The sequence below is a fragment of the Zonotrichia albicollis genome, chromosome 9 (assembly GCF_047830755.1).
Source record: "Zonotrichia albicollis isolate bZonAlb1 chromosome 9, bZonAlb1.hap1, whole genome shotgun sequence".
Lineage (NCBI taxonomy): Eukaryota > Metazoa > Chordata > Aves > Passeriformes > Passerellidae > Zonotrichia > Zonotrichia albicollis.
In genome coordinates, this window is record NC_133827.1 from 20,838,764 (window position 1) to 20,856,504 (window position 17,741).

Sequence of the window (17,741 nt, forward strand, 5' to 3'; positions counted from 1 at the left end):
TACCTCCCTCTAGCTTGTTAGAGCAGCTTTTGAGAGTTTTGAAGTCCCTTTGTATGTTAAGGAAAGCATGTTTTTGTTGCTAGGTCTGCCAGTGGGGGGTCCACACCATGTTGAGAGTCAGGACAGAGATTTTAGGGAGGTCACTCAGAGATTTTCCCCCAAAGATGACTAAACATGCATAGCATGGGAGAAAATGGGCCAGGTTTGGGGAAATTCTCTCCTACAGTGGTTTGGAAGTTCACCCCTAAAGGAGTACAGAATTTTTTTGTCACTGTTAAAGTGACAGAATGTTTGCAAGGAAAACACTGTGGCAACTCCAGAGAGGAGAAACCTCTTGCAGTGTGCTGAGCCCTGGCTTTTATTTACTGTACCCTGCTCATCACTGGAGAGCACCTCTGGGGAGAGGGGGGAAAGCAGAGCAGCAGCCACCATGGCTGTCTCCAGACTCTCTCCCTTTCTTTGCTCCTTCCATTTGGGATCCTGCAAGCTCCCAGAATTTTTCTTGTACTTCATCCATACTTTTGGGGTAGCATTTTTGTAGGTTCTGCTTATCCTGGTTAGAATGATGGTGGCTTATATGCCCAAATGTTCCCTTTTCTGGGGAGAGTAATTCAAATTCACTCCCTGGCCATCATGGCTCTTCAGCAAAGATTGAGGGAAAAGATCATTCAGAGCCTGTCATGTGCCCTTTTCAGGTGGTTTTGAACATTAGATCAAATTCTGACACTGCTTGCTCCCAGGCTTTTCATTTGTGTGACTCCTGTGGGTGAATCAGTCACACCTCTGTCTTCATACACACTCTAATGACCTCAGAGTGAGCTGCTGAGGAGAAAGCTCTCCTGTGATGTGAGTGGAAGGGAATGTTTGGCATTCATTAACAATCCCAGCCATATTCAGAAGGCATTTAGTAGGAAATCCTCTCAGGACTGAAAGAAATAAAGTTCAGATTCGTGGGTTGTAACTTCAACGTCAGTTGAATCTTTTGCTGCTTCTGTCTCAGTGGACAGCATGGGTGCAGAGAAGTGCCTTTTTCAGGCAGCTCTCCTGCTCCACACTGCCAAATATTGCCTGGATCTTTCTGAGTATTTGGACAGGGCTGAGCACACCTCCTGTGTCTGTTTTGTTGGCCTCTCTGTGGTGCTCTTGCTGGTTTATCTGGCTTCTGGGTCTCGGAGAAGGATTTCTAGCAGCATTTTGCTAGCTTGTTACACACGTTTAGTGGTTACAAAAAGAAAAAGAAAGTGAACAAAATATCTATAGACCTTTGTTTCCTGACATCTGAGTAAAGAAAAATGAAAAATGTAACTTTTGCTGCCTTTCTCTGGACACTTTGTAGTGGATCCTGAAATGCTGCATGCTTTAGGGAAGTGTCTGGGCTAGAGGAGAAATGAGGTGGTAATTGCTCAGAATGTGCCAGAATATAATCCTGACAGGCTTTGGGAAGAGCTGAAACCACTGCTTGGAAGGACATTGTACTGGAATTCAGTGCAAAGGACTCCATGGAATTATGTGCTCTTCCCTATTTGCTGTTTTCTCTCAATGCTGAGTATGGAATAGAGCTCAAAGAGCTTAACACAGGGCTCCTGCTGTCAGAGAAAGCCAGAAAGAAATGCTTAAAGGATTCCTGCAGTGCAAGAAAGCTGTGATTAAAACCCTTCATAACTCAGCTTGCCACAGAGATTTTCCCACAGCCCACGATTCCCAAGGGCAATTTCTCAGCAGAGATAACAGTTTGATGAGCAGCTCGTTGTCCTGAAGCCCTGTTCCTGCCACGGCTGCCACCAGAGATGCTGAATGAGGCTCTGGGCTGCTGTTCCTGTGGGCAGCCCCAAGGACATGGGGCTGGCACTGCAGGTCAGCTTACCTTGAAGCAGGGGGTGTCCCTGTGCTGGAGCAGCCCTTGGTGTGTAGTGTTTCCTAAAGAATCCCTTCATAATCCAAAAAAATGGGAGGTGCTGTCACCTTCTAGTGTGTCCTTTTATATGAAGACTTGAAGGGTGCTGGCAGCAGTCTGTTGTCACAATGCCCATGTGCAGAGAAGTTACATTTGATGTCATTACAGGTGAAACCCAGAAAGTGGGAATGGAGTATGAGGACGAAAAGCTTTGTCTAAGGAGTGGTGTGATGGCCAGACACCCTGCCAGGGCAGCCCAGACATGATGGGATCACCTGGGCCTGGCTCACAGCCACAGCAGGGTGTGCCCAAGTTTCAGGTGCCTCATGGAGTTTCTGCAGCATTTAGCAAGGCAAGATCTGATGGAGCTGTGTGTTTGCAAGTTTAGTTTCGCTGCTTGAAATGCAGAAGGCAAATGAATTTCACTCCCACCCACAGGAATGAGAGCCTGTCAGTCCAGCAAGGCAGAGGAGGTGTCCAGCTCCCTCAGAGAGAGAACAACACACTTTTGGGGAGCTACCCTAAAAGGGTGAGGGCAGATCCAGCCCTGCTGCCATCCTGCCTGGCTTTATGGAGCAGTCCCACACAAAAAGCAGTGCAGCACTTACTGCTGAACTCCCAGGTAGGAAAAGAATGAGGAGTGAGGAGCTCTACTCTCTGTTCCAAGCCTGGGGCTCATCCTGCTCCCTTTGAGACCTGGTGCAAACATTTCTGCAGAACTGATGGAGCTGATTGGTTTTGCTCCATCCCAGCCCTCCCTGGCTCTGAGCTTTGCACATCTCATGTGATGTAAATGATGTCAGGTTTAAGGCTTTGTTCCAAGGCTCCCTCAGAGAGAGAACAACACACTTTTGGGGAGCTACCCTAAAAGGGTGAGGGCAGATACCCTAAAAGGGTGAGGGCAGACCCAGCCCTGCTGCCATCCTGCCTGGCTTTATGGAGCAGTGCCACACAGAAAGCAGTGCAGCACTTACTGCTGAACTCCTAGGCAGGAAAAGAATGAGGAGTGAGGAGCTCTACTCTCTGTTCCAAGCCTGGGGCTCATTCTGCTCCCTTTGAAACCTGCTCTAAACAGTTCTGCAGAACTGATGCAGCTGGTTGGTTTTGCTCCATCCCAGCCCTCCCTGGCTCTCAGCTTTGCACATCTCATGTGATGTAAATGATGTCAGGTTTAAGGCTTTGTTCCAAGAGTGATCCATGTTCCCAGATAGAAATTTCTGTTCAGCCCTGTAAGTCACATACACAAAAAAATGACAAAAAGTCAGGGAGATCTGAGTTGTAAGATGTGAATTCCATTAGCAACTTCACCATGTTGAGGCATCATGCTTAAAGTGCTTCAGCCTGGTTGTCCCCCTGATTTTTATTGACAAGCAATTTGAAGCTGGTGGGGCAATGAGGAATTGCCTCATTTTTAAAAGCAGAAGCCAAAAATTCATGGGGAAAAACCCATGTAGGAAGCATAGGAGCTCACAAGTGTCGTGAAGGTAACTCAGTGTATTCTGTAAAATAAGTAAATATACACACCCATGAGAGCTAATGCAAAACACTCATCAAACCAGATCCTGTGCTGCTTCAATAGCATATCTATTTAAAAAAGGAAAAAAAAGGCACTGACAGTAAAAGGCTTTGTTCAGAACATGCTCACTCCTGTGCCTTGCAATTTTCAATTCCCTTGGTTTTTAAAATTTTTAATTTGTTTTTACTTTTAAGAAGCTTTTCCATAAAGGAGAGCCCAAAACCTAGGCTGAGCTGTTCCTGTAGTGGTACTTGCTCTGAGTTCAGAGCTTCTCCCCTGCAGAGAACATCCAATTGGGCTCTCCAGGAATATTTCAGTCTCTTTGAAAGTTTGCACCCAGCACAAGAAAACTGGTTTGAATCTTCCTTTCCTGCCCAGCAAATAGTCCCAGGCTGCTTTGAAACATGGAAACAGCGTGGCAGGAGTGGCTGTCCATGTGTCAGACAGCTGGGCTCAGCTCAGGGGCTGTGTCAGGGCAGCAGTGGCACTGCTGTGCTCTGTGTCCTGGCACCAACAGCTGGAGCAGCCCAGAGGTGAGGGCAGAGTGGGAAATCCACCAGTTTTGCCAGCAATCTGTGTTTGTCTGCCTCATTTCTGAAAGAACTTAATGCAGCACAGTTGGTGTTACTGACAGCCTCAACTGTGGTTTATCTGGCAGTAAAATAATTGCCCAGCTTATCCATGTCTAGTGCTTGGAGATCCTAAATTTATCCTTTTATTCTAAGTTCCTGTCCATGAAATAGAACTAGGCCTTTTTCTCTTTTATGTTTAACTGGACATTTGTGCATTTGTTGATTTAAGTTGATTGGTATGTGAGGATGAGGTGATCTTTCTTGTCACAATTTCAGATTGTGGGGATGCAGTGGTTTCTGTCTGGGGATGTCTTGTTCCCCACCCCCTCAAACACACACAGACATTTTTCATGCAGATCTTTGAGGCATTGTACAAGGCATGACTGACTTGAACCCTTGTGCAACTTCTCTGAGGTAACAAAAGCCAGGCTGATTTGATGGGCAGGGAAATGAGTTGAACCTCAATGAGATTTAAAAAATAATAAAAAAATTAAAAGGCAGGGTGAGCTTTTTGGCACTCTCAATTTTTTTGGGAGGTGGTGTTCAGGCATTGCTGCTTCAGACAGGCTTGGTTGCCTTCACTGTGCAGACATTATTAAGTGTGAGAGAGGAAAAAATCAGTATTATTGCAGAAAAGACTATTTGGTAGCAGCTTAATGTTCAGGCTGTTAAAGTCACAGAACTAACATCTATCAAAGAAACTGGATTCAATTTAAAGCAAATTCAGAGGAATTCTGGGCCTATTTGTGCTTTTGTGCAGTAAGATTGGTGCACCACGTGGGGGCAATAAGGGATTGTCTGTGTCTCAGCTGTTACTGTGGATAAGAACACAGCAGACACAGTTGTCAGATTTTTACCTGGACTTTTGTTGCAGGGCTGTGGCTCAGCAGCTCTGTTTTATTGCAGTTTGTAGCTTGTCTGTGCTCTTTATTTTTGTGCTGTGGCTTCAGAACTGCTGCTGGCTACAGACTGTGCCTTCTGGGCAGGGAGGACGTGCTTGGACAAGTTCACCAGTCAGACTGAGAGGAGCTGCTGAGTGAGTGTGTCTGTGTGTGCAGGTAGGAACATATGCTGTGCTTAATTTACTTGTTCTAATTGCCACCTTCACCATGAGAGCCAAGTTAAAATAGAGATGTAATTATGAAAGGCAAAGTAGTTGATTGCAAAAAGGGATTGCAGCCTCTTGGGGTTTTTCTGTTAGCAGAAGTTTTTCCTGTACATAGATACCCAGGCCTGTTCTAAAGAATTGGTTAATAATGAGGGTTTAATTCCAGGTCATGGTCTAAGGCTGGTGGACTTTGTGCTTTAGAAAGGCCAATGTAATTAGAGGTTGCAGTGTGTATAGAAGAGCTTTTGAAAAATACTCCAAAGGGAAACAATGAGAAGCTCAAAGAATTCCTTCTGGGAGAAGTGCTAGAACGTGATTTTGGAGGGCAGAATTATTTAAGATTGGAAGTGTAAAATCCCAACCACAGAGTCTACAAGTATCTGTAGCATGGGAATCAGTTGGTTTAGCAAGGCCCTGCTGCTGCTGAGTGCCTTTGCCATTCCATCTCTACCAGTAGAAGGAGGTGCATTCTGACCATTTTTGAAGCATCTTTATTCATTCCTGCTGAAGAACAGGATTTCTCCTATGCTTTCAGTAAATTTTAACAGTAATTGAGCCTGGAGTAAGAGAGTAATTCTGGTAAGTGGCATGTGCAGGTATGTGTTATTCAATCTTTATGCTCATTGTGTGGATCATATCTCTGCTTATCCAACAATTCCTGTTCACCTTGACTTGAGTCTTTTGTCATTTGCTAATGACAGTTGGTGGATTGGTCAGATTTTATGATTTCATTCTTTTCAGTTTTTCTACCATCTGAAGTACTGGTGGGCTGTTAGTACAGAGCACCACTGATTCAAATTGCTGAAATTGGTCTGATTTTGCTGTTTAAGAAACAAACTCATGCTCTTTGTGACTGTTGGGTAGAGAACTTGTTAATCTGCAATGAGGCAGGTTGAGGAATGACTTGTGGATCCTGCAGCCTGGTCCTTGCTGAGATGTCTGAGGTGATGTGGGAGGCAAGACAAGTGGTCTGTGCCTGGTTCTGCTGCACAAGCTGAACCCTTCAGGGCTGAAACACTTCCAGACCAGAGCCATGGCCAGGGTGGTCACTAATTGTCATTACTTTTCATTAACAAGTAAACACAGTTGTGCAGAAGTGATTTTTTCCCCTGGTGGAGCTCTGAAGTGCTCTGAGGGTGGTGCAGTGTCACCATGTCCTCAAAAGTGATCACCTGGTGGAGAAAGCTCTCAGCCCTTGCAGTCAGTCCTAAGTGACACTTAGGCTTAGGTTAATGATGCCTACAGGAAATTGTTGAATATCTCCAGGCAGTAACAGATGGAAGAATTGTCCTACAAGGCTCTGGCTTGAACTAAAGCAGGAACTGTGGCAGTCAAAGGTCTGTGAACAGCCCCCAAAGGGATTCTGGTGCTTTCAGTGCCAAACCTGCAGTGCAACCCATATCAATCCATCTTCCTCTTCAAATCCTTGGTGTGCCCATGTGTGTTGCATTGTGGAGTCCCAGCACAACACACTGGAGAGGTGAGCTGGTGACATGTGGCCCTGTTAGTTTGCTGCACATGGTATAAAATGCTGGCTGAGGTGGTTGTAAATAATTTTGCTCTCAGCTGTGCCAGCTTGCTGCTACAAGCATTTGAAATCCTACAATGTAAGCATTTGAAACTGCTTGCCTTGTTCTTATGAGATGGAGACCTCCGAGAGACAGAGCTTTGTAGTGTGGATTTGGAAAATATGTGCTGACAAAATCACCATTTTCAGCCTGCAGAGTTTCTCTTTGTCATGGTGAAGGATCTGAACAAAAAGAAGCTTTCCCAGCTGTTATCTTGGTTGGATAAAAAGTCTGCTTTGAAGGACTTCCTCAAACCTCATCCAGAGGGTGATTAAAGAAAAAAATTATATCATAGTGTAATGAAAGGGTAATTCTAATTGTCCTGCTCAGGCCAAGAGGACAACGTGGTGCAGATTATCTGTTGTATTACTTGAGTGAGAGAGTTACACCTTGTTAGCAGTTTTTATCTCAAAAGGAGAGAGCTGTGCTTTGTCCTGACACTGCATCAGCAACAGCTGGCTTTCATGTGTAATGACATTCTTCTTCTAGTTTTGGTCTCTCAACTTCTTCCTCCTCCTGTAAAGGCTTCAAACACTGCTTGGATGGCTGAAAAGTTTGATTTCATGGCTGTTACAGAAACTTAAAAGTCTTTGTGGACAGCTGTGAAGAGCATACTGCTGAGTCTGGTAGAGATAACCATCCACTCCCTCTTTTGGTTTTCAAAATCACCAAACACCACATCTCAAGCATGTTTTTTGTTAGAGATGCTGAGGATTTATTAAATGATTGAGTGTATAGAATAGAAGTTCAGCCTGATGTGGCCCTTCCTAATTGTGCCCTGTGGCTGCTCCAGCCCTGTGAAGTTGGTTGGGGCTTGGAACAATCTGGGATAGTGGAAGGTGTCCCTGCCAGTGGCAGAGGAGTTGAAATTGGATGATCTTTAAGGTCCTTTCCACCCCAAACTATTCTGGAATTCTCTGATATGATGGAAAATTTTTTGTTGTTGTTGTTGTTTGTGTGAGTAGACAGGTCAGAAATGAGCTTGTTCTTATGTGTTCAGGATGAGGACAATTAAACACTGAACCTTTGTGCCTTTTCCTTGCTGCACTGTTTCAGTTCAGTAAATCACCTGTGTTTTGGGTAAGCAACAAAATCAGGACCCTTGAGTGAAGCATAAAGAGCAGCAGCAGGGTGTTGATGTTTCTAAAGGCTCTGCCCCATCTGTAATTTTTCCTTCCTCTCCTGAGTGTGGTGGTGTGTGGCTTTAAAGTGATCACATCAGATTTGTTCTCTGACTTAGTGGCTGCTGCTTTTTTGCACAAGAAAACTTTAGTGCTCTTTTTAGGTGTTAAAGAAAGTGATTGAAATGAAGATGACTCTGAAGTGTCGGCACTTTGAAGGATGTGGAAGTGTATTAGCAGTTAGGTTGCAAATAAAAAGCTATGCAAATAAGATACTGAAAAAAGCCTGACTGTAATGAAAGCACTTCACCTGACTGAAATCACCATTGATCTTATAAATGGAGTTCTCTAAAATGTTGTGTACACTTTTGCAACTTTCCTATTTGTGTTTTTTTTTTTTCTGTATCCATGAGATTCTTCAGCTCCACATCACTTTTTAAGCAGAACAAATCATGGGGTGTATTCTGTAAAACTTTGTGTCTTTCGTCCTTTTGAAGAGATGAGAATGCTGTTAGTCAGGAATTACTCACTAAATTTGCAAGCTGCCTTTTTGTGAGTGAGAGTAATGAAGCTGCTTCTGTTTGAAAGTGCTGTTCTGCATAATTTATGTGCTTTTTATTACCAAAGTCATATGCTATGCCAATATTTTGTTTTTCATATTGCTGTGAAAAGGTCAAGTTCTCAGAAACAAGATGGCTCCTTGCAATTCTCATGCTATTGTCCAACAATCCATATCTAGAGAAACACAAGGATTTCTCTCATTCCTGTTGCTTCTTGTCTTGAAGAGCAGACTGTAGTGAGCTGTGGGTGACTCAGGGGTTGTGAAAGGTGGCCCTTTTCAGGAAGAGCTCTTTTCCTGGCTGTCCTGTTATCTGCCAGCCTTGGCCTTAGCTTTAGAGCTGATGAAATCCAGACGGTGCAAAGATCTGTTTGTCCTGTGCTGAATTTCCTACAGTGTTTTGTTCTCGTGTGTGTCAGTGAGGGCTTGCTGGCTGGGGAGGGAGGAGGAGGAGGATGCTTTTGTGTTTTTCAGCTCCTTTGGCCAACAACACTTCCCAATGCCCCTGTGCAGCACCCACCTTTTCTGTTCTGTAGCGCTGAGTCTGTTTCTACCCTACTTAAAATTCATATGTGAAAAATTTAACCTAGTGAAGACCTAAAATTTTCACTACTTGGCCTGGGGCTGGTTACTAGCATGTTGCTGTCCCCCAGGGTGGCATTCCCCTGAGCAAGTGAGATCTGTGGGGTGCCCCTGATGGATGTCTGGGATGGCATTGGGGGCTCTCATGTGCCTCTCTTTGGGGTGCAGGCCTTGTGTAGCAGCCTGTCCTTCAGCTTCACATGGAAATATTATTTTAAAGCCTTCCTCGTGCTGCAAAACCCCACTTAGGGTTTCGTTTCGGTATAAAATAATTCTCTGATCCCGGCGGGACCGGCGGGGCGGTGGGGCAGCGGGAGGGCTCGGTGTGTGTCTGTGTTCTGTATCCCGCTGCAGCTCCGTGCGCGGAGCCGCGGGCCCTGCCCCGGGCCCCGTTACCCGCCCGCAGGGTGGGGCCGGTCCCGCCCCGGTCCCGCTGCCCACAGCCGGGCGGGGCGGGGCGGGGCCGCTCGGGGCCGGTGTGAGCGCGGGCGGCGGCGGAGCGGGCCCGGCCTGGAGGTGAGCGCGGGGCGGCGGCTTCGGGCCGCGAACCGAACCGAACCGGGGCTGGAGCGCGGGGAGCGGGCGCGGGGCGGGGGCTGAGGGGGCCGGAGCGGCGCTGCCGGCGACCGGCGCCCCAGGCCGGTGGCTCGGCCCCGCCTGCGCGGCCGCGCTTCCGCCGCTGCCGGCGGTGCGGCCCCGGCCCGCGGCGCTCGTGTGGGAGCGGGCCGGGGAACGGAACGGGGTCTGCGGGCCGCGCTCTGCCAGCCCCGGGACCAGGCTCCGGCTCGGGGGCTGCCGGGGCCCGGGGAGCGGCTTCCCCGGGGCTCAGAGAGCGCCTTCGCGGGGGTGCCGCCGGTCCGGCCTGGGCGGCTTCGCCGCTGCCCTGCCGGGCTGCGAGTGTGAGGGCAGCCGCGCCCCGGCACGGCCCGTGCCTGGCACAGCCCATCCCTGACCGCCTCCGTGCGGGACCCGGGCCGGGAGCGTCCTGCCGGGCCCGGCTGCTCGTTCCGAGAGGCGCTGCTGAAGCGCCGCTCACCTGGCGGGGACCGGCCGCGGACATTCCCCGCTGTCCCCGCCCATCCTGCTCCATCCCGGCCGCCGTGTGCAGGGAGAGCCATGGAACCCTCCGGGGCCGTGAGCAGGGACGGGCCCTACGGGAGCCTGAGGTGCGGCTCAGGGGAGCACATCGCTCTTCTCGCCATGGAGCACTCGGAATCTTCATCCGTCTTCTCTGAGATGGGGGATTCCTGGTGCATCATTTGTGTCAGCTCAGTGTAGCGCTGCTAACGGGTGGCTGTGGCTTAAAGAGTTAAGAGAGGCAAGTTTGCTCTTTTGTACTTCATTGCTGCTCCCTGTGTAGCTATTGGAATGAACACCCTGCTCACACTGCTGGGGAACTGGCCTCACTTCAGATCTGCTTCCTGCATGGGTGAGGGATGGAGCATGGACCTTGCCATGGACCACTCACCAAAAGACACCGTGCTCAGAGGAGCTCCCTGGAAAGCCCTTGGTGTCATCCAAGTGTGCAAAGCCAGATTGAATGGGGCTAGAAGTAAACTGGTCTAGTGGAAGATGTCCCTGCCCATGGCAGGGGGTTGGAACAAGGTGGACTTTAGGGTCCCTTTAAACCCAAGCCACTCTGTATTTCTATGATCTTGCATATCCTTAGATATAAGCTGCCTTTCCAGATTTGCTGGTAGCTGAAAACGCTGTCTTGCTTCTGAAAAATATGTTTATTCCATCCAAGTAGAAGATGAAACTCATTGTGACTTAAAAGGTATTTTGCAAAGCACCTGGTAAAAAAGAAAAAGATATACTGCTACCTAAATTTTGTTTTGTTTGCTCCTTCATTTAGGGCTGAGAGCAACACTCATTCAGTCACTGTGCTTCAGGGAGCAGATTTAGCTTTAGTGCCTGGGTCCCAATTTGTAGGAAATGATCAGGATAAACACTAGGTGCAAGCAAGTTCAGGGAGAGGCAATGCAAGGAAGATTTTTTTATGCCAGAATACCAGTGTTGTGGTGATATTGTATTTTAGTTTTGTATTGTTGAGATCTTGTTGTGGCTCACTCGTGGCAGGAGGCTTTTGGTGGGATGCTCTGCCTGTAGAAATTCTGTGTTCTTGGAGCTTGCAGCCTGTCTCTAGCTCATTTTCCTCCTCCTTTCGTGTAGTCAGCCCCTTGAACTGAAGTGTCTCCTGAGCCATGACACTGTGGGTTTTGTCCAGAAATGTCATATGTGTAGTCAGAGGACTTAAAACACCCTATATAACTGTGGTGGTGAAACTGGAGGTAGTGCTTGCCTTGGCTGGCACTCCTCACACATTGGGTGGTGGAGGCAGAGGGAGCAGACTGGGATACCTGGGGATTGTCACTGGTTGTGGTGGCACCAGTGGGGTGCCTTGGAGGGAGCAGGATGTGCCATGGGGGGGATGCTCCACTGCTCTTCTGGGCATCATGCTTCTGCACATGTGTGTTGTGCCCAGTGCTTGTTTGGCCTTTAAAATATGAATATTGAAAATATTTTTAGGAACATGTCATCAGCGGGACGTGAGATCAAGCCCCACTGAGTTCACTTTTCCTGTTACCACCAGTGGGGAGGGACTTTGACACGTGCAGTTCCTGTTTGGTGTGACTCTGGTCTCTCCTGGCTGGTGAGAGTGCCCAGGAGCTCCCCCTGAGCCCGGCCTTGGGTGGCTGCCTGCCTTCCTTGGGGCAGCAGCTGCCTCCAGCTGGAGGGGAGCTGCTGAGGCTCTGCAGGGCTGCTCCTGCTGCTGCCTCTGCTCCTGCTGCTTGCATTTTTTTCCTTTTGAGTAACTGCAGAGTGTGTCTCTTCCAGGAGCTGTTTATTCAGAAGGGAATGAGCGCTCCTGGAGCACCAATTTTAAGAGTGGCTGGCTAATAAAGAGCCCTGTGAGGAGTGTGACCCATCCTGGGCAGCTCCAGGTGATCACAGGCTCCTGAATGCCAACAGCAAAAATTTACCATGGGATTACCTGATAAGGGACATGATACCAAGGGGATACAGGTGACCAGATCAAGCTCTGGTTTCTCTTCAGATCAGCAGTTAGCAGAAGGAGACACCCAATTTACACCTCTGAATTTTATTGTTAGGGTGCTTTTAAAATTTATGACCTAAAAGTTTTTCTCCTTGGCTATGTGGCCACATTAACCAAGAAGTTCAGGCAAAGAATACACACAAAACACCCCAAGAAAGAAACTTTCTGATTATTTGTCACCCAAGGCTGGGCATAGAGCAGTATGTGCCCACTTTTAGGGTTAAGCTCATCCTTCATGCTGGGTTTGGTTTTGGGTTCCTGGTGCACGTCCAGAGAAGGGCAGTGGAGCTGGGGAAGGCTCTGGAGAGCAAATCAGGTGAGGCACAGCTGGGGGAGCTCAGCTGGAGAACAGGAGGCTCAGGGGGAACCTTCTTGCTCTCTGTAACTCCCTGACAAGTGGGGGTCAGGCTCTGCCCCCAGGGAACAAGGGGCAGCACAAGAGGAAATGGCCTCAAGCTGTGTCAGAGGACATTTACATTCAATATCAGGGAAAATTTATTCACTGAAAGGTTGCTCAGGCATTAGAACAGGCGTCTTAGGGCTGTGGTGGAGTCTCCATCCCTGAAGTGTTCAAACATGTGTGGATGGGGCACTTGGGGACATGGTTTAATGGTGTAGGCAGTGCTGGGTTAGGGGTTGGACCTGGTGATGTCAGAGACTTTTTCAGTCATAATTATTCTGTGATTGTCACACTTTGGTGTTGCATGGGAGGCTGGTGACATCTCTGGGTGCTCTCATCTGTGCTGCTTGGTCAGGGCTCTGCAGGGGCTCAAAGGCCACACAAATCTTGTGGGGGCTGTGATTAGGTGGGGAGGCATCTCTCTGCTCTTCTGGAGTAAGTTTATCTCTACAGGGATCTACAAGTATAAAAATAAAACCCCCAAAATGTTAAAATGCACTGGGCTGCAAGCTAGGAAGACATTTGACCAGTCTCAGTGTGTGTGAGAATTGAAACAGAAACATAACATAAACCCCCAAGTAATTTGTGAGGACACCTAGGGCTGGCTTCATTCAGATCCTTGCAGTAGCTGCCTACCTACTCTGAGCACAGGGACAAAGGAGTTGTCATGAGCTGCCTTTCTTCTTTTCTGACAAAACACTTTTACTAAAACAATAACCTGGCACTCCTTTGGATGTGACGCTGTCCCACTGCAGTACCCACACACCCTTGTGTTGGCACACACTGTGGTGTTTGGGTAACTCACCCACAAGGCCCAGGCAGCCTCCCTGTGTGCTCCTGCTGCCACATGCTCAGTGCCAGGGCTGGGCATGGGGCATTCTGAGCACACAGCCCTCACCTTGGTGTGGACCCCACTGTGGTTCCCCATGCAAACATCAGCACTGCCCTGGTGGCATGGCAGAGCTGGGACAGCCTCGTGGGGCATTTTCCCCATGTCAAATTAAAGGTTGGCTCTGCACAGCTGCCACCAAGCTGTGACAGCCAGGCTCCTGTGTAGGAGTCAGCCTGCACTCACCACTGTCTGTCTGTGTAACTGAGATTTTTGCCCACTGATTTAATCTGGATATAGCACAAATTTCCTGGTGAGGTGAGGAGCTGTTACCTTGTAGCAGTGCTTGATGAAGGCTCTGAGCTGCCAGCAGTTGAGGTTTTGCATGAATCATCATTTTGGGGGTGCAGGAAGTTAACAGTTCTGTTATCTCAGTGTGGAGTGAGATGGTTGGGTACCCATGAGAGGCACCTGCCTCACTCTTCTCTGTGCCCAGTGCTCATGCTGCTGCTGGGAGGAGGCTCATCAGCAGAAAAACAGTGTCAAAACCAAAAATGTTCATGTTGAGAGGGCAGAAAGCACAAGTTTGACTACCCCATTTCTTAACTGTGCTTCAGAATGCCTGATGAAGGCTCTGAGCTGCCAGCAGTTAAGGTTTTGCACAAATCACCATTTTGGGGGCGCAGAAGTGAACAATTCTGTTATCTCAGTGTGCAGTCAGTGGGATGATTGGGTACCTTCTTGTCCCCAGTGCTCATGCTGCTGGTGGGAGGAGGCTCATCAGCAGAAAAACCTTGTCAGAACCAAAAATGTTCATGTTGAGAGGGCAGAAGGCACAGGTTTGATTACCCCATTTCTTAACTGTGCTTCAGAATGGTTGGTTTTGCTTCCCAGCTGTTGGATTTTAGTCATTATAGCACGGTTTGGGTTGGAAGGGACCCTAAAGCTCATCTTGTTCCAACCTCTCCCATGGGCAGGGACACCTTCCCCTAGACCAGGTTGCTCCAAGCCCTGTCCAGAGCTTCATTAACCTTATTACTGATTTTGCTAGTGGGATAAAGAATGTTAAATAAGGATTTTGTGACAGTGCTTCACTGGGTGGTATTTTCATCCACAATGTCATTCAGGCTGTAACCCTAACCCTCCATTTCCTTCCATATTTCCACAGACTCTGCTTGCTGTTGGAAGATGGGAGAGATAGAAGGAACCTACAGAGTTCTGCAGACTCCAGGCTCTCGTTTGGGTGCCCAGAAGAGCTCAGGAGTGAGCACCTTGGAGCCAGGGCAGAACCTCCTGCCTGCCATGGCCTCATCGCCCGCCAGGGCGCACGAGCGCGACCTCCCCGTCAAAATCAAGATGTTGGACAACACAGTGGAAGTTCTTGACATTGAGGTAAGAGAGATTTAAACCTGACTTCAAGCACACTGATCCTCTGAGAATGTAAAGCTCACAAGGATGTGCCTCTGTAGAGAGCTGGGACATTTTGAGCCATGCAGATTCCTGTTGGGATTTACCTGCTCACAAGCAGTGATAGCAGTTGCGTGGCTTATTTTTTAAAATCTTTCAAGTATAACAGATGTTTTGTGTTTTTAACAGACTTTAAATCCAAGCACATACTGTAAGGAGAGTTTTTGTTTGTTGTTCGCTTTGGGGGAGCAGCAACTGTCTCCTGCCAAAATGTTCTTGCTTCCTGAGCCACATGCAGCTTTGTTGATTTGGCAGCTGGGAAGCAGAAGAGCTTTGCCTTAGTTACTGCTTTATATTAATTTTTATATGGTTTGTATTGTATTTATATTATTTTTTAATATGATTTATGATTTTATATTTGTATTTATATGATTTTAATGGTTTGTATCCTCTCCATGTAAACTTGCTCCTATTTGAAAGTCTTTGATTGCCAGCATGCTTTAGGAGGGATGCACCAAAGCAGTGTCAGTTCAGTGTTTCTGAAAATGTTTATTTAAAAGTATGCTTGGGGAAATCTGCCATAAAACACAGAAGCCATGCACTAATTAGGGAGATTCTGCTTTGAAACAATTTTTTTTCTTCCAATTCTTGATACATTTTCAGCATTAACCTCAGAGTTGATTTCTAGTTTGCCTGGGATCTGTTGTTAGAAAACAACTGTGTTGTAGTGAAGACACTCAGCTATCAGATATTCTACATTAGTATCAAACTGTAATCAGTAATTTAGAATTTCCACTTGGAGCCTTAGTTTGTTGCATAGACTCAAAAAGGGTTTTTCAAATAGAGTGAAAAAGATTTCTGTGGAACTCTGAAGAAATACTGGATTTGGGGATGTGTTCCACAGATTCTGTCCAGCTGTTCAAGTCTCAGATGTGAAATCTGTTGGTTTTGTTTGTTTGTTTGTTTTTTAAAGAGTGAGGCTGTGCCTGTATCCTTCCACTAGAGCACAGAGTGTCTGGTGCTGCAAACCCACCCATCCCTCATGTACCACATAGAACACAAAAGCCTCTTTTTTCCCTTTACATTATGTTAGAATATTTTTTTACAAAATCCGCTGACTTTGGTTCTTTTGAAGCAAAATTTTATTTATTTTTCCAAAGTGATGTAGATGGTGCTTTTGTGTTTGGATTCAAAAAAGAAGAAAACAACTCCAAGTAACGCCCTCAGCTCTGTAATTTTGAAAGTCAGGGCAAGGCCAGGTTTATGGGGCTTTCAGCTGGTTGTGTTAACCATAATTAGGAGCTGTCTTAGTTCTCTTTACCTGGAAAGCTCTCTCTGAGAGAGAGCTGGAAAGCTCTTCTCACCCACAGAAACGCCCAAATTCAGGCACTAGCTTGCTGAGGCCATAATTAATATTGTGCTGCTTTTCTTTATGAGATCAGTTGGAACTGAAAAACTTAAAAACCTCATGCCTGATGCTGGGAGTGATGAGGAAAAGGGGTCAGCCTTGGGTCAGCTTCAGAGCACTGAGCACAAAAAGGTCCAGAGTCAGCAGCTGTGGCATTACAGTCCAGCTAACACTGCCTCCATGGCCTTTCAGTTTTGGCTAAATAAGGTAGCAAATGATAGAAAACAGGCATGAGATATTAAACTGTGCCCATCTGCCTGATTTCTCTGGTGAGCTGTTGGGATAGCAGGAGCTATCCATGCTCCTGCTGTTTGTTGTGGAAAACTGGAATTTTTCACTTGGGATTGAGGGCAGGAATTAGGAAAAGGCAGTGACATTGCTGAATAGGTGTGTGTGCTAGCACAGTCATTTTTCAAAAAGCAATTAGAGAAAGTGGTGGCCAAGCAGCTGTCCTGGAGGAGTGCAGGCTCACAATGCCATGCCACTTGCCCATTCTCTTTGGTTTGTAATTTTGTCACTGGCTGTGAGAACAAGATGTGATCAGCTGGGGTTTGTGTTTGATTCAGGTCAGCTGTAGTTTGTCAGTGCAGTGGCACTCAGGCCTTTTGGCACTGCCTGCCTGGGGAGATGGGGTGATCCCAAAAAGGTGGTTTGGGGCTTTTATTCCCAAATGATTTTGGGAAAAATAATCTTTATGTCTGTAAGAGCTATGGCAAGTGACTTTTTATTGGGAAAAGTGGTGTGTCAATGGAAGGATTGAATGCAGGATCAGCTTCCCTGTGCAGTGTGGTGGGGACCTGCTGCAGTATCCCTGTTTATTCCTCCCTGCCTGAAATGAGGCACAGGAGCATTTTTAGCCATATGGGATGAACAGAGTAGCCACAGCAACAGCTTAATCCATGCAGCTTTACCTGTCATCCCTTCCTTTCTCCAAGATGAGTTTAAAACTGTTGCTTCTCTCCTGGCAGCAGTTGCTGGTTGCCCTTTCTGGTAGCCCACTTGACTTCTTAACTTGCCAAAGAGCAAGGAAAGAGACTGACAGAGTGATGTGATGGATGGAGAGAGAACAAAATGGGAAGGAACAATTTTTTCCTTGTGTTGTTGGTGTATCTGGAACAGTTTGCTGAAAGTTCCACATAGCTGCATTCTACCACTGGCTCTGCCCATTTTCTCCATCTGTTTCATAAGATTTAATTTCTAAGTAGGAAATTTATTAATTACTGAGAGGGAGTTATTCTTTAAAGTACATTGGGCAGAGACTTTCTCCAGTGAATCTGATTTGAATGTTAGGGAATGGAGAAATACTCAATGTTTTCTGGAGTTTAAAACAACTGCAAATGGGCTATTTATGGGTTCTCCTTTCCCTTCCAAAACAGAAGAGAGAATGAAACATATCCATTCAAAGCTAGGCTGCAATATTCACTATTTCCATGAGTTGGTTTTTTTCCCTTTTTACAGCCAGCTTGTTTAGTCAGCTCAAATCTGGCATGTGCCATTTCATGGGTTACCTGGCCTCTTCTCCAAAATAAGTCCAAAGGGTGTTTTTGCAGACTATGAGATGAATGATTGGCAAATTCAATTTATTTCCCACTTCAAAGTAATCAGGGTTTTACAGTAGAAGTTCTGCCAGCTTTCCAGATTTTCTGAAGAGATTAAACTTGGAGGCTTTTGTTCAGCACAAAAATGTGGCAGACTCTCAAGTCAAAGGGTCTGGGCTGG

At 47.0% G+C, this 17,741-nt stretch overlaps 1 protein-coding gene across 5 annotated transcripts in view; it reads left to right on the top strand.

The window, feature by feature from the left end:
• The first annotated feature begins 5,296 nt into the window (after positions 1-5,296).
• The window catches only part of FARP2 (FERM, ARH/RhoGEF and pleckstrin domain protein 2), an 85,080-nt gene continuing 72,635 nt past the window's right edge, over positions 5,297-17,741 (top strand). For 4 of the 5 annotated variants that reach the window (XR_012581580.1, XR_012581581.1, XM_074546879.1 and 1 more), the window contains exons 1-2: positions 9,289-9,436; positions 14,376-14,599. Coding sequence is in view for 3 of the 5 variants with exons in the window: in XM_074546879.1 (XP_074402980.1) it covers positions 14,396-14,599 (204 nt within the window). In the remaining 2 variants the exon portion in view is untranslated. Of the gene's footprint in view, positions 5,670-9,288; positions 9,437-14,375; positions 14,600-17,741 lie in introns of those variants that run through there. The other variant, XM_074546880.1, reaches the window with a different exon arrangement.